At 36.4% G+C, this 15,782-nt stretch overlaps 1 protein-coding gene across 7 annotated transcripts in view; it reads left to right on the top strand.

The window, feature by feature from the left end:
- The window catches only part of PTPN4 (protein tyrosine phosphatase non-receptor type 4), a 178,315-nt gene that overhangs the window by 86,350 nt on the left and 76,183 nt on the right, over positions 1 to 15,782 (top strand). For 6 of the 7 annotated variants that reach the window (XM_019932320.3, XM_019932319.3, XM_019932323.3 and 3 more), the window contains exons 6-9: positions 1,859 to 1,903; positions 2,160 to 2,212; positions 2,576 to 2,696; positions 5,308 to 5,395. In XM_019932320.3, coding sequence (XP_019787879.1) covers positions 1,859 to 1,903; positions 2,160 to 2,212; positions 2,576 to 2,696; positions 5,308 to 5,395 — 307 coding nt within the window. Of the gene's footprint in view, positions 1 to 1,858; positions 1,904 to 2,159; positions 2,213 to 2,575; positions 2,697 to 3,807; positions 3,936 to 5,307; positions 5,396 to 15,782 lie in introns of those variants that run through there. The other variant, XM_073807866.1, reaches the window with a different exon arrangement.

Genomic DNA, 15,782 nt, shown 5'->3' with positions numbered 1-15,782 from the left:
GATCACAGGCTGGTTTAGCTTAGGACTTTTAATTCCAGTTTCTGCTCTATCAGTCCTTACTGCTTAGTGTGTAAATCAAATTCAGGAAACATAGGTGTTATTTGTGTAGGATTTACAATATTATGTCAAGGATATATACATTTCAATCCTAACTGTAAAACTTTCCCACCAGGGACTTCCCTGGTGGTCCAGTGGGTAAGACTCCAAGCTCCCAATGCAGGGGACCTGGGTTCGATCCCTGGGCAGGGACTAGATCCCACATGCCACAACTAAGAGTCCACATGCCCCAACTAAAGATTCTGCATGCCGCATTGAAGATCCCAGGTTTCACAACAGAGACTCGGCGCAGCCTAAATAAATAAATATTTTTTTAAAAAAAGGACTTTCCCACCAGAAACCTTTAACTTTTAATTATGAAGCCAAGTAGGCCAGATAGAAATATGTTGTCTTGGATTGAGTACATAGATAATAGTGTAATACTATGTATTAAGCCTAACAGCGTTTATATACTTCATTCATTAATATATGAAGCCAGGGTATTTGTATCAGCTTTTTTTATCTGATTCTCTGAAAACCTTAATTACATTCTTTGGTAATTTGAATATTGTCATGGAACTCTTTAATGACTTTAATCAGCTAAACAACTAAAATTTTAAATAATTTTTGGCTCTTGGAGTATGTGAACTTTTTTTAGTTGGGTGAAATGAAGGTCTTAAGATTCTCTGTTTAAACATTAAAAGACACAAAATTTTATCTTCTGCCAACATGATACAGCACAGGGGACTTTACCCAGGCATTGATAAATCTATGAAGGGATGACTACCCACTAGCAAGGACAGAAGGGGAGTGCCATCTTGTAAGCAACTTCAGCAGTCTTGTTACAGGATACTTACATTTTTGTTGGTTTTAAAGGAAATTGGGTACTTGGCAATTTTAATAGTAGAGCAATAGTAGGGAAAGGAACTTACCTTTTTTTTCTTTTTTTTTTTTTTTTTTTTGATCAAAGAGAGCTTTCTTAACCCAAATGAAGATGGAAAGTGCTTTCTACCATTAGCAGCTTCCTGCTGCCTGATGATACGGTGATCAACACATAGGCCTGTCCTTGCAGCTGGCTTCCTGGCTCAGCTGAAAGAGCGATTTTCTTTAGTTGGTCCCTAGTGTTGCTACTGTCAGCTCTTCTATGTCTCTGACTTAAGTTTTCTGTGCTTCCCAGTTCTACTTTCTGCATACACCAATCTTTAGAGTATTTGTTTTTTTGTTTTTTTTGGGGGGAGGGCTCTGCATTGGGTCTTCATTGCTGCGTGCGGGCTTTCTCTAGTTGCGGTGAGCAAGGGCTACTCTTCGTTGTGGTGTGCGGGCTTCTCGTTATGGTGGCTTCTCTTGTTGCGGAGCATGGGCTCTAGGCACGTGGGCTTCAGTAGTTGTGGCACGCAGGCTCAGTAGTTGTGGCACACAGGAGTTGCTCCGCGGCATGTGGTATCTTCCCGGACCAGGGTTCGAACCCGTGTCCCCTGCATTGGCAGGCGGATTCTTAACCATTGCACCACCAGGGAAATCCCACTTTAGAGTATTTCTCCCTAATCTCCCTCAGCCATGTAATTCTTAAATTCGTGAAAGTTTTATAATAGAAGCTAGGGAAACAAAATATAAGTATCAAATTTCATTTATCAAAGAATTCTAAATGTTTGGATTCATGTATTTATGAAAGTTTATTTTAAAATATCTTTACTTGGGCTAGTATGCATATTATAAAAGCAAATACTTAAATATTTCAGTTTTATTTGTTAATGTAAATATACAGTTTTTAAAACTCTAAATGTTATAATTCCAGTAAACGCTATCTTTTTTTTTTTTTAAGGTACCAGTATTTCTTGCAAATCAAACAAGACATACTTACTGGAAGGTGAGCTGTTTTAAGTTTTTAGTAATGGGCTTTAAAAATACTTCCAATTCTGTATTAAGTAGTTCATGATCATTGCAGACAGATTATCTACTGAAAGATGGCTACATGTAGCATAAATTCCTTTCATCAGATAAGTTCATTACTTAATAGTTAAAATGTAAGTCACACAGAAACTTCAAGTGTGAATAGTGTAATATAAATTATATTGCTTTTAAAATTATTGTGTTTAACCTTGAGTTATTTTCTGTTTCATTAGATTGCCCTGTCCTTATAACACTGCTGCTCTTTTGGCTTCACTTGCTGTTCAGTGTAAGTATCAGTCCACCTTTGGGCCAAATAGCATGTGATTGCATGGTCTCTGTTGGTAGTACGGCCTTTAATGTATGAGTTATTTAAACATATGTTACTATGCAGAAAAAAGTGACTACACAGAAAGTGTAATGAAACATCCAATTAGTTAGCACTTACTTTGATTCCTGAAAATAATTTTTCTGAAGTTGTTTAAGACCTAGGAGAACGTTAAATGCATTGTTATAATTTGCTTAAATGGTAACAGTAGAAACAAATATTTTACTTCCAGAAATATAAAGGAATTCTTGACATTGCTGATTTGGCTATAAAACTTGAAAAATGTGTTTATTGAAGTGTGAGTATTTTCTTTCCATTTATTAGCTGAACTTGGAGACTACAATCAATCAGAAAACTTGCCAGGCTACCTCTCAGATTATTCTTTCATTCCTAATCAACCTCAAGATTTTGAAAAAGAAATTGCAAAACTACATCAGCAACATACGTAAGGATTTACTTACTTTTCTGCTTACTTGATAAACTTCTTAATGGCATCTTTTCTAGAGAAATGTTTTAAATTATTTCTAATGTGATTACTTAATATAGAATAGTTACTATTATATAAAATAGTATGATTACTGTAAAGAAATGTAGGTAATCTATACTAAAAAAAATCATAGACTATATGAGGCTTGTTTTCATGTCTGTTAAGAAACACAAAGCTGTATGTAAACAGACATGTATTGGCTATTATACAAAGTCGCCAGTTCTTTAAGAAGGAATTTTAGAATATTAATAATATGTTCACAATATACAGTTCAATCTACTTAGCAATTCTTTCTTAGTTTTTAGCTGTGTGAAAGGAATCTATTCTGTTTGGTAATGAGCCAAGAGAAGAAAAGGAACTTTATGTAGTACTAAATTAATAAAAAAAAAATTCTTTTAAAATAGTAGCATTTTTTCATTTATAACAGTATTCAACTTTGATATTTTATGAGTCTGATTTTCTGTGACATGAGTTTTCAAGAAGAGGTTTATCGCTTGGAATAGAAAATCATATTGTTTCTTGGTTCAGAGTTCAGTTTTGCTTTACCATACAATTCAAAATACTCATGGAGGAACTAAGGCAGTGTTACATATTGGCTGAGAATCTGAGCTAGACTCTAAGAATCTGAGCCAGACTCATTTGGCCTCGTTTGAAATTCTGATGAGGCTACTTTACTTACAATCTTGTAACCTCAGCCGAATCACTCTATGTCTGTTTCTGTTTCCTTACATGTAAATTGGGGATGATAAAACTATCTACCTCTGGTGTTATTATAAGGATTAAGTGAGTTTATATATACAAAGTACTCAGAACAGTGCTTGGCACATAGTAAGCACTGAAGAAATATTAGCTCTTATTAATAAGGAGACTCACTTTCATTCGGTAATGGCCCATGTGTCTACAACATGTTGGCAAACTATGGCCTGTTGCCTCCTTTTGCGTGGTCTACGAGCTAATAAAAATGGTTTGAAATAGTTGAAGAAAATCAAAAGAAGACGAACATTTTGTGGCACATGAAATTTTGAGAAATTCTACTTTCAGTGTCCTTACGTGAACGGTCATTGGAACACAGATTCCCTCATTGGCCTACACATTGTCTGTGGCTGTGTTCACGTAACAGCAGAGCTGAATTGTTGCAGCAGAGGCCATATGGCCTGAAAGCCTGAAGTGCTTACCAGCCAGCTATTTCCAGTAAAGGTTTGTGGACCCTAATCTAAAACAAGATTAATGAGTGAGAATTTTATCAGACCGGCTTCATGTGGTATGGGGGCTGTTGTGGTCTAAAAGCAAATGCCATTTATTATGAAAGTTCTACACATTGCATATCTGAACCAAGGGTTTGAAGATAAACCAGATTTTTAAAAAAAATTTACCAATAATGACAAGTCTGTTTCTGTCAGGAAAAAGTTTGTACATTTCACAAGGTATTTATTATATATTTCTATTTGCTTTAAAGAAATGGTTCTGCAAATTTTTAAAGAAAGAAAAAATAGAATCATCCAGTTTATAATGCAGGAGGGTGGGGAAGAAAGTAGAGTATTTCTTTAACTTAATTGAATTTTATAGAAAACTGAAGTATATCTCTTTTATGAGGAATCCCATTTTTATGATCATACATTGGCAGGCTGCTTGCTCCCTGATATCATTCATGAATGAAGGGTGATATCTTTGCATTTTTAATTTGTTGCTTTTGCTCTGCTATAGCCTGGTAATATCAGATAACCAAGGTTGTTAGAACTATATATAATATAGCCTTTTTAAAGGCTTTGCATTTACAGTAGTAGTCCTCAAACTTGTGTTCATAAGAATCACCTGGAATATTTCTTACATATAAACAATTTGGACCCATTTGTTCTATATCAGTTTCTAAAGAACAGTACATCTGAAACTACCTGTGATGAAAGACCGGTTTTCCCCTCAGTCTCTCATGGAATGATGCTTCTGAAAAATATAATAAAAGTGAATTACTAGAAAAATAAGATAGAGAAATAAACAAAGGCATAAAAAATTAACAAGTACTTTTTTGTTGTTACATGCAACAGACATAAAATTACTCTGCCAAAGTGCTACAAAAGGCTGTGACACTCTCAATTTCTGTTCTTGTTATGAGTCAACACCTGTCTGTGCACCACACCCTGAGAAGCCCTGCCCCAGAGTTCGCCCCAGAGACTGCATGTGTCAGAAGCACCCTGTGTGATTACAATGCACATATGGAGTGTAGACCAAATTTTGAAAAATATTTGTTTTAAGTCTGAGAGTGGCTTTGCAAGTCTGAGAGTGGCTTTTTTTTAAGTTAAGTCTGAGAGTAGCTTAGAACTTTAAAAAGCTGGTGCATTCTTGTGTTTCTGGAAAATAAGAAAATATTCTACAAAATAATAATTTGTGTTACTGAAAATGTACCTTCCAGAAAAGTTAGATGTTACTGCACAGAACTAAGAGGAGCGCCCTTGCACATGGCGTTTTGTAAAATAGTCAATCAGAATGCTGGAAAGTTTCAGACAAATCGCCTTTTTGTAATTTGGTCATATCTGTGATTGTTATAATTTTTAACCTAATGATGTTTTTACAGAGGCTTATCTCCTGCAGAAGCAGAATTTAATTACCTGAACACAGCACGTACCTTAGAACTCTATGGAGTTGAATTCCACTATGCAAGGGTAAGTGAAGAAAATGCATTTTGATATTGTTGAGTTAGACACCATTATTCAGCAAAAAAAAATCTTTAATGCCCTGATAGGATTAGGCAACAAATGGAACAGTGAGCGCTGCCAGCATAGTCGCACTGAAAATTTCCTCTGAATATAAGTATTTTCACAGTTACAATCACTTAAGATTCAATACCTGACAAGAAGAGTGGTTGAAGTGGATTTTTCATGTTATTTTTCTACAAGGTAGTGTTTTATGTTATAAGGATAATTTTTGCTGACCATAAGAGACAGTACCTTTAGAATTTTTATTTTGCAAAATAAAAACTGTTACAGTGGGCTTCCCTGGTGGTGCAGTGGTTAAGAATCTGCCTGCCAATTCAGGGGACACGGGTTTGAGCCCCGGTCCAGGAAGATCCCACATGCCCTGGAGCAACTAAGCCCGTGCGCCACAACTAACTACTGAGCCTGCGCTGTAGAGCCCGCGAGCTACAACTACTGAAGCCTGTGCGCCGAGGGCCCGTGCTCCTAACAAGAGAAGCCACCGCAATGAGAAGCCTGCACACCGCAACGAAGAGTAGCCCCTGCTTGCCGCAACTAGAGAAAGCCTGCGCACAGCAAAGACCCAATGCAGCCAAAAATAAATAAATAAATAAATAAATAAATAAATTTAAAAAACAAATAAAAAAAACTGTTACAGGAAAAGTAATTTGAATTTTTAACTTTTATGAAATCATTATCATAAAAGATGCTTTCACCTCACCGACGCCTGTATTACTACACTCCTTTCATCATTTAGTAACATCATTATAAATTTTTATTTATAAAGCACAAAATCAGTTGTATTTACATATTTTGGTTGCCCCTCTACCATTCCTTTGTTAGGATGGAATTCTATAATCACTGGCTTTTCCTGTACAACACCCTAACTTTTTTTTTCTTTTTTTTTTTGGAGGAGATAAAGCTTTTATTTAGTTTATTTTTTTGATTTAACTTATTTATTTTTTATACAGTGGGTTCTTATTAGTTGTCTGTTTTATACATATTAGTGTATATATGTCAATCCCAGTCTCCTAGTTCATCCCATCACCATCCTCCCTGACTTCTTTTTCATTGTGTCAATTTGCTGCTTCCAAAAGACTGTTATCCTCCTGCCATAAGCGTATTTGTGAGTGACTATCCTTCATTTGTGCGTCTCTTCACCTAGATTCCTTCTCATGATTGTTTCATCAAGAGATTATATTCCTTTAGAAGTACCTGAAGTACAGCTATTCTCTATACCTAATGAAAAGTGGAATTATAGGTAATCATCAGTTTAATTGGTGATAGGTTTTATATTTTCTTGGGACAAACTACTAAGCCTAATATGGATCCCAGCCTGAAAGGGAGTTAAGTTTTCCTTAGATAGTTATTTTTAATTTATTTTAACATATAGACATATGCAGACCCATTCCTTTTAAAAAACCAAATGACTTGCTTTCCTCACATGACTGGATCTGGTAATTCTGAGCATTTGTGACTTGGAAGTCTGTCTGGTTCCATTTAAAATGTTTAAGTCTCCCTTGAACTTCTTGTGTTCTTTAGAATGGGCCCTTCACCCTCCCTCCCTCTTTGCGGGCTATTACTTTTGAACGTGATTCTCCAAAGGTAAAGTAGTGGTCACTAGATTTTGTTTTTATTATACTACAGTCTAAAACAAATGGAACTTTAAATATGTACACTAGACTATGGTTAACAGTAAAAAAGACCATTAAAATCAGTCATTTTAGTGCTAAACAGTTTTCTGAAGGTGGTTTAGACTGCTGTTATCATTGACTGCTGTCAATATAATACAAAGAATCTTAGACTTTTTTTTAACTTAAGTGACATGGCTGGATCTCATACATAATTAACCATATCATTATTTATTGATTTGTTTAAGTTATGTTTTTTTATTGTTTAAATTAGTAGATTGTAAAACTCTTTCTCAGAAAGCCATAAATGTAGAGTGCCAAATTAAAGGAATTTAAATACTTTGTACAGACCAAAAAAAAAAAAGAAAAAAAACCCCACAAAATAACCCAGCTAGGAAAAGGTGATTCTGCTGTATGTGGATGTGGAGAACTTCAGAAAATGTGCAAATGTTCAGTGAACATGAAGGGAAGTTTTGTAGCCTCAGGAACAAAAAGGACAAAAGGTAGAGGGGAGAGGACATGTAAAGAAAATACTTAAGTTTTAATTGAATATCACAAGCAAAAGTATGTTTGAAATAATATTTTATTTTGAAAAGCAAGGTAAGATCTTTTCTCTCTGCCTCCAGAATGTAGGCTGAAAAAATTAGAGTAGAACTAAGTTATTTATAGCAATCTGCAAGATGCAAATAAGTCTTAGAACCGTCATAGCAGTGCATCTGTTACGTGCCTTGCACAGTGTTGGCACTAAGGATGACTTAGTGAACAAAACATCAATTATCCCTGCCCTCATGGAGCTCACAAGGTAGTGAGGGGAAAGAATTAGAGCATGTATGAACAGTTAAGTATTTGAGAATAGGAAGGGGCAAGTACAGAATGCCACGGGACCCTGGGGCAGGAACTTCTAATCCAGCCTGGCAGCAGAGGGTAGGGAAGCCTTCTTAGTAGTGATTTACTGAAGCCAGAAAAGTTAATAAGAACTAGCCAAGGGAGTAGTTTTCACCATAGAGCCATCAGGATGAAGGAAGACCGGGAATCAAGAGAGAACATGGCCTATTTGACAAAACAAAACATTTAGTATGCCTGCAAGATTATATGAATAAGGGAAAAGGAAACTATAGAAAAGAAAAGAATGAAGGACAGCTTCAGGATAAAAAGGAAAGAAGAAAAGATTTGAGGGGGCTTCCCTGGTGGCACAGTGGTTGAGAATCCGCCTGCCGATGCAGGGAACACGGGTTCGAGCCCTGGCCCGGGAAGATCCCACATGCCGCAGAGCAGCTAGGCTCATGTGCCACAGCTACTGAGCCTGTGCTTTGGAGCCCGTGAGCCACAACTACTGAGCCCGCGTGCCGCAACTACTGAAGCCCGCGCGCCTAGAGCCCGTGCTCCACAATGAGGGAAGCCACTGCAATGAGAAGCCCGCGCACCGCCACGAGGAGTGGCCCCCGCTCGCCGCAACTGGAGGGAGCCTGCGTGCAGCAACGAAGACCCAACACAGCCAAAAAAAAAAAAAAAAAAAAAAAAGATTTGAGGGCAGGGAACGTGGGAATATTTGTTTCTTAAAATAACATCGTAAATTGATTTTTTTCTTGGTGTTCAGTTGTATGAGTTTTTAACACATGTGTAGTGTTCACGTAACCACAAACAGAAACAGAGCAGTTCCATCACCGCCACCCCCCACCCCACCCCAAAAAAATACACTGGCTCGTGCTGCCCAGCCTCCTACTGGTAAGTCCACCCTCATACTTACCCCCGGTTCCTGGCAACCCTGGTCTGTTGCCTGACTCCATAGTTTGTCTTTTCCAAAATGTCTTATAAATGGAAGCCTGCAGTATGTAATCTTTTGAGACTGGCTTCTTTTACTTACAGTAATGCATTTGGGATTTATCCTAGGTACTGTGTAGTTCAGTAGTTCATGCCTTTTATTGCTGAATTGTATTCAGTTATATGGATGTACCATGGTTTGTTTCTCCATTCACCCACGGAAGGACATCTGGGTCGTTTCCAGTATTTTTTGTTTTGTTTTGTTATTAATAGGCCTACTGCAAACATTCATTTATAGGTTTTTGTGTGAATTTAAGTTCTCATTTCTGTAGGGTAATAATCCCAAAGTGGGATTTCTGGGTCGTATAACAAGTGTATACTTAGCTTTATATGAAATTATGGAATTGTTTTCTAGACTGACTGAACCACTTTGCATCCCCACCAGCATCTTTGCAAGTTCCAATTGTTTTAGATCCTTTTAGCATGTGGCACTGTTTTGTTTCTTTTTAAGCTTTTCTGATAGGTGTGTTTTATCTCATCATGGTTTTACTTTGCATTTCCCTAATGACTAATGATGTTGGGTATCATATCTTTTCTTTGATGAATGTCTGTTCAGGTGTTTTTCCCATTATTTAATTTGTTCTTTTCTTTTTTTACTCTTGTGTTTTGAGAACTCTTTATATATGCTAGATACACTTTTTTTGTTGGCTATGTGATTTGCAGATATTTTCCCCACTCTTTCTTTTGCCCTTTTGTTCTCTTAACAATGTCTGTCACAGAGCAAAAGAAAGTGATAGATTCTCATACCCCTTATTCAATCACTGATGGAACAGACATTTTAAAAATCAGCATAATATAGATTTTAGCAACATAGCAAACTATAGAATACTGTATCCGACAAGTTTGGAGTACATATTATTTTTAAATATGCAGAATATAATTTCTGTTCATGGTACATTTAAGCTAAAAACAATAACAAAACGATGACTTTAAAAATCCTCCGAGTATTTGGAAATTAAGAAATATACTTCTAAACAAGCCATGGGTACAAATACTATCATTATTTCTACCCAACAGCCTCTGTGCACTGCTCTCAGACTCACCTAGAAAGAATAATAATTAGTTACCCCTAAGTTTGTGGTTAGGATCAATTGATAAAATAACAGGTATCAAATTAATCTTGAAAATATAAAATAATTTGAGCATATTAAATTAATACCAAGGAACATTGTGGGAGCTAAATTTAAATATTTATAAAGAATTTCTGACCTCTAAAAATGGAAGAAGCACTATCTCAGGAGTAATTGTTGGCCTAAGTGACTTGTTAAATGAATGGCTTGAGGGCTCACTAAATTCCTATCATCTTTACTAGAAAATCAGTCAATATTTATTACACTGTGAGAGTGGAATAAAATAGCATAATAGAGCTATACGATATCTATACCGTAGATCTTCAAGTTTAATCTCTGTTTTATAAAGAAGTTAGCATGATATAAACTCTTTGTTTTCCTAAGAAACTGATTCCTGGTTATCTAGATGTAAATGTAATCACAGAAGGCTTGGCCTTAGGTTTTTGTTAGGTATAGGATGCTCTAAATTGACCCTAAAACAGTTCTACCCAAGTTTTGGGCTTAATTGTGAATATCTTATTTCCATAGGTGTTTGTAATAATGATGAAGATAATTCTACTGAAAAATAACTTTTGCCCTTCAAAGTTTCAAGAAAAGGAAAGCTTAATGATGCTATTTTGATTATTCATTTATTTATTCAGTGAACATTTATTGAGCACCTTCTATGTTGCAAGTCCTGTTTATAGACACCATGGATACAGCAGTGAGTAGATAAAATCCTACCCTCATGAAGCTTGCATTCCAGTGGGCAAGACAGACTATAAGCAAATAATTGAGTATCTTAGAGTACATAGTATGTGATTCCATGGAAGTAAAGTTCAAGAATAGGCAAAATACCAGTCTATATCAGCAGAAGTCAGAACAGCAGTTCCCTCTGCAGAGGTGTTACTAGCTGGGAGGCTCCTGAGGGAGCCTTTTGGGATTTGGAAAAATGTATATGTTGGTTTGTGGTGGTTACATGTAAGTGTATATACTCAAGTTATGCAAGTTGTAAAATTTTGAGTTGTACACTTAAGGTTTGTGCATTTTACTGTATATTCTACTCAGTTTTCTTATGATTAATTAAAAGGTAATATATCAGATTGTGATAGATGCTGTGGAGAAAAATTAAGGTGAGAAAGGGGAGTGAGACAATCAAAAATGGGATATCAGAGAAGGCCTTCTGAGAAGGTGAACAGATGTTGAGGAGTTGTGCAGATATCCGTGGGGAGAATGTTCTAAGCAGAAGAAACAGCAGTAAAAGGCCATGAAATTGTGTGCTTTGCACCTTGAGGAACAGCAAAGTTCCATACCAAACAGTATGGCTGGTACAGTGAGCTGGAGTGGAGCGTATTGACAAGGTCCAGGTGGACCAGGACTTTATAAGAATTTTACAGACTTTGGCTTTTAATTATAAGCAAGGCCAGTTGAGGGTTTGAGGAGATAAAAGACATGGTATGATTTACATTTTTTTTAAACTGTGTTTGGCCGCGTCGTGTGTCTTGCGGGATCTTAGTTCCCTGACCAGGGGTCGAACCTGGGCCCCTGCAGTGGAAGCGTGAAGTCCTAACCACTTGACTGCCAGGGAAGTTACCCAATCTACATGTATTTTGAATATGGAAGTGACAGCACTGACTGATGTATTGGCTCTAGGGTGTGAGAGAAAAAGGATTCAAGGAATGATTCTAACGTTTTGGCCTGAACAACTACAAGGATGGAGTAACTTCAGTAATTTGTAACAATCAGAGAGAAGCAGATTTGAGAGGGTGGGTCAGGAGCTAGTCTTGGGACATGCAATTTTAGAATACTTTTATCAATCGAAATGAAGGAAGGCAGGCAATTCAGTATATGGAACTGGAGTTCAGAGGCGAGGTCTGGACTAGAGCCATACATTTGGGAATTGTCAGCTTACAGGTAATATTTAAAGCCGTGACACGGGAGCACTGAAGGAACATAGCTAGTAGCAATTGAAGATTAGAGGTCCTCAGAGCTGGAACACTTCAAATTTTAAAGGTTAGATGAGGAAGAAATAGCCATTTAGATAGAAAGAACGCCTTTCAAAAAGAATGCCTTTCTTTCTGTCAGACACTTGTGTGTCTTTGAAGCCAGGTGAATCAGGTGTGGTCAACTATGTCAGATGAGAATTGGATTAGAAATGTGGAAGTTATTGTAATATTACCAGTATTGACTTTGTAATAGCAATTTTGGAGCTATTGTGATGGCCAAAGGCTGATTGATTAGAGAATATTCAAGAAAGACTGTGAGAACAGTAATTTTGAGAGATTTTACTGTACAGGTTACAGATAATAATCACAGGAAACAGCTTTGTAGCATTTACTATGTGCCTGACAACCTTCTTAGGGCTTATATATATTAATCTCATTTAATCCTTAAAACAGCCCTGTGAAGTAAGAGTATTATCATCCTTACTCTCCAGATGAGGAAAATGAGACACAGAGAAGTTAACTAATTTAATCATATGATATCTGTTTCTGTTTTAAGGTTCTTCAAAAACCTTGGTTTTAACCTGCATATATTTGAGGACTTTTGGACATATTTGTTCGAATAATCAAATAATTTAAAAATATAATCCCTTGAAACAGAGAAAAGAATCTCTTCTGTACAATAGAGCTATATATATGATTTCATCTGTGTCACCCTAAAATATTCAGATCACACAGTGATTTTCCATATTCTGCTATGTGCTTTTTACTCGTCAGGACCTGTCTAGACATAGCTTTTTTTTTTCTTTGCCCTTTTTGATTCTTCTGTATCTTTATGAAAGTATCAGTAGGTCATTACTTGTATTCACTTTCATTGAATAATTTGAGAGCACATAACACTGTTAGACCTATATAGGGCACACAGAAATATTTTTTTAATTATTAATGAGTGTGTATTATGGCTAACTTTATACCTAACTACATGAAAAATATACAAACATAATAATTTTAAACTAATATATATAGGGGAAAATCATAAAGCTAAAAGTGAAAACAATTTCAACATATATTACAGAAAGTTTTTTAGTATTCATATTTTATAAAGAGTCCCCAAAATAGAGTAATTTTTTAAAACATACAAGTAGAAATACAGGAAAAACAGAGATGAGCATGTTGAAGTATAACTTGGTATATAACCCCTTTGGAGTGCAAATACTGATATGAATATAATATTTGACCACTTCCATTTCTCAGACTCCACCCTTTTTATAGAGGTGTTTTAAATAATGTGTTCAAGGATTTTTATTACAGCATTGTTTGTAATATTAAAAATTTAGAAATCTCTAAATGAGTCAACAGAAATGGTTAAGAAATTGTGATAAATCCATATTTTGGAATAATATGCAGCAGTTAAAACTGATGAGTTAGAGGCATATATATTGATATGAAAAGATATCTACAAAATGCTAAGTGCAAAAGAAAAATTACGCAATAATATGTCCCAGTTTTTGTTGATTAAAGAAATTGTGTGGTTATAAATACTACATATGTATATTTTGTATATATAAACAAAGATCTAGAAAAATATACAGTGGTCCCCCCTTATCTATGGTTTCTGTTTCTGCAGTTTGTTACCTGAGCTCAACTGTGGTCTGAAGACACTAAATGGAAAATTTTAGTGGCTTTGTGTTATTATTGTATTCTTACCATGTGACTGCAGAGAGACTAGAATGGTTAAGTGGTCCCAGCGACTTAGTGGAGAGTAGAACTGTGGTCTCCACCAGAAAGGAGGGGAGGGCACACTGCAGGGCAGAGTGAATGGACAGTTGAGGCATGGGTAGAGAATATTAGAATACCTGTTCACAGTCCTCCGAAATCTCATCCTGTTTACATTGCTGCTTTTTAACATGTTGTAAAATAAAGCGCATACGCCTGTGTGTATATCTTAGTGAACATCTTTGTAAATACTACGCAGGTCAGCAGTAGGCTTTAGCCAGCCATTCCAGAAACGCTTTTTATATACTGTACCAATCATAGCCCCTTCCTACATTGTTCTTCTGTGGTTTTATCACACAGTGTGCCTTCCTGGATACTAAAATTTGGTCTTGCTTTTTGTTTGTTTGTTTTAATTGAATAACTTTAAATGTCTTTTAATCCCTTCTTCCCTTACCGTTCCTTAGAATTTTCTTGTTAAAGAACTGCACCATTTCACCTGTAGTTTCACATAGTCTGGACTTTGCTGATTACGTATTCATGGTACAATTCAGTACATTCTACTGGGCTAATGAAGTTTTCACAGAGAAGGTGGACTTGATCTAGACTTTGGTTAGGTTTGATTTGATTCATCAGAGAGACGTGAAGAGTTGAGAACAGCATTAATTAAAACATGTAATTATGGGTACACAAAACACGTGGAATGGCCTGATGGGAAGCAGGTTTTTACTAATTATAAAGGGGGAAATGAAATGGGACTGGGTGGTCATTTCAGTGCCAAGCTAAGCAGCGGAGATATTTTCCTACAGATAATAGAGATCCATTCATTTCACAAATGGGTAGGCCTTTCTACATCTAAAAACCTGAAAGGGCGCAAAACAAAGGCCCTGCACTTTGCTACTTAGGTTCTAGTGAAGAAGAGAAAAAATAAACAGATGAAACAAGTCCGTGTGTAGCGTTATATTAGATAGTAATAAGCGATAAGAAACGCATAAAATAAGGTGGTCAGCGTTCGTTTTTCTATACACTGGAATTCATAGCACTTGTATCCATAAAGGACGTAATACTTATTTTCTTGGTTCTCTTGCCCAACTCTGGCAGTACCTTGGGAACTGATACCTCAGTCTAGATAACTATGATTTGAGAATTTGATAGCTATATAGATAGCTATAATTTGAGAATTTGAATTCCTAGATATCCCTGCAGTGTTTTTTAACGTTTTTCTGCCAACATAGCAGCCTGACTGCTTTACGTATTTATTGAGTTTTTCATATCTCCTTAATGGCATTCGTTCCTCTCAAGTGCTTGGTGGCCCTTGGTTGTATACTCCTTTCGTATTTGTGATTGCTACTTCACTTGGTCACGCGTGATGTTTGTCCTCACTGTGGCCTGTTTTAGGTGCTGGAGGAGGGAAGGAAGGAACTGCCGGGTAGAATGTGCCTATAGTTTGCTTTTTCAGTTTGGGGTTCTCCATGCCTTTTGGGGATCATTCTGTTGCTGTCCCCAGTATCCACACTTGCTCCACACTTGTAGACAGGCTGCACACACTTCTGTGTCCTGTAGCTCAGTCTAGATTGTAGGGTTGATAGGAGCTAATTATCTTCCTGCTCCTACCTGATCATCCTGACGGGAATTTGAGGCTTCCCCTTGGGCTGCGGTTTTCTGGAATTATTTTCTCTCCATAAATCTGATCTTATCCACTTTGTCTTCACAGACTCCTCAAAATGTCTGGCCCACTGATTACATACCTTTCAGTGTTATAGATTGTTTTCAAGTGTTAGGGATTTTTTCTGTTTTCATATATCTTCTCTGATGTTTTATGAGATTGGGAGCAGAAGGAATAAGCAGAGCGTATATTAAGTCGCCGTCTGTGAGGCTGGGCCTGCCATCTTGCTTCACACTTCTGATTGACGTCCTTTAAACAGTGATTTAAGACTCCGATAATAGTGTGCAGTGGTGCTGGTTATTGCAAAAGAAAAGGAGCAGCCAGACAAATTAACGTACACTGCTGTGTTTGGCCACTTACTACACGTTAGCTTACCTAACAGGCTAATTTAGTAATATTTCATTTAATTAGAAATTATTGAAACTACACTTTAAAGGTTTTTTCCTAGGGAGACAATTACAAAATCTTGATTATATTTTCATTAATTAGTTCTATCTTCTGATCACATAAATGCTAGGGATAAAAGCATTATTG

This window comes from Tursiops truncatus, chromosome 7, assembly GCF_011762595.2.
Source record: "Tursiops truncatus isolate mTurTru1 chromosome 7, mTurTru1.mat.Y, whole genome shotgun sequence".
Lineage (NCBI taxonomy): Eukaryota > Metazoa > Chordata > Mammalia > Artiodactyla > Delphinidae > Tursiops > Tursiops truncatus.
The sequence above is the reverse complement of the archived record's forward strand: the minus strand, read 5'-3'. Positions and strand labels throughout refer to the sequence as shown.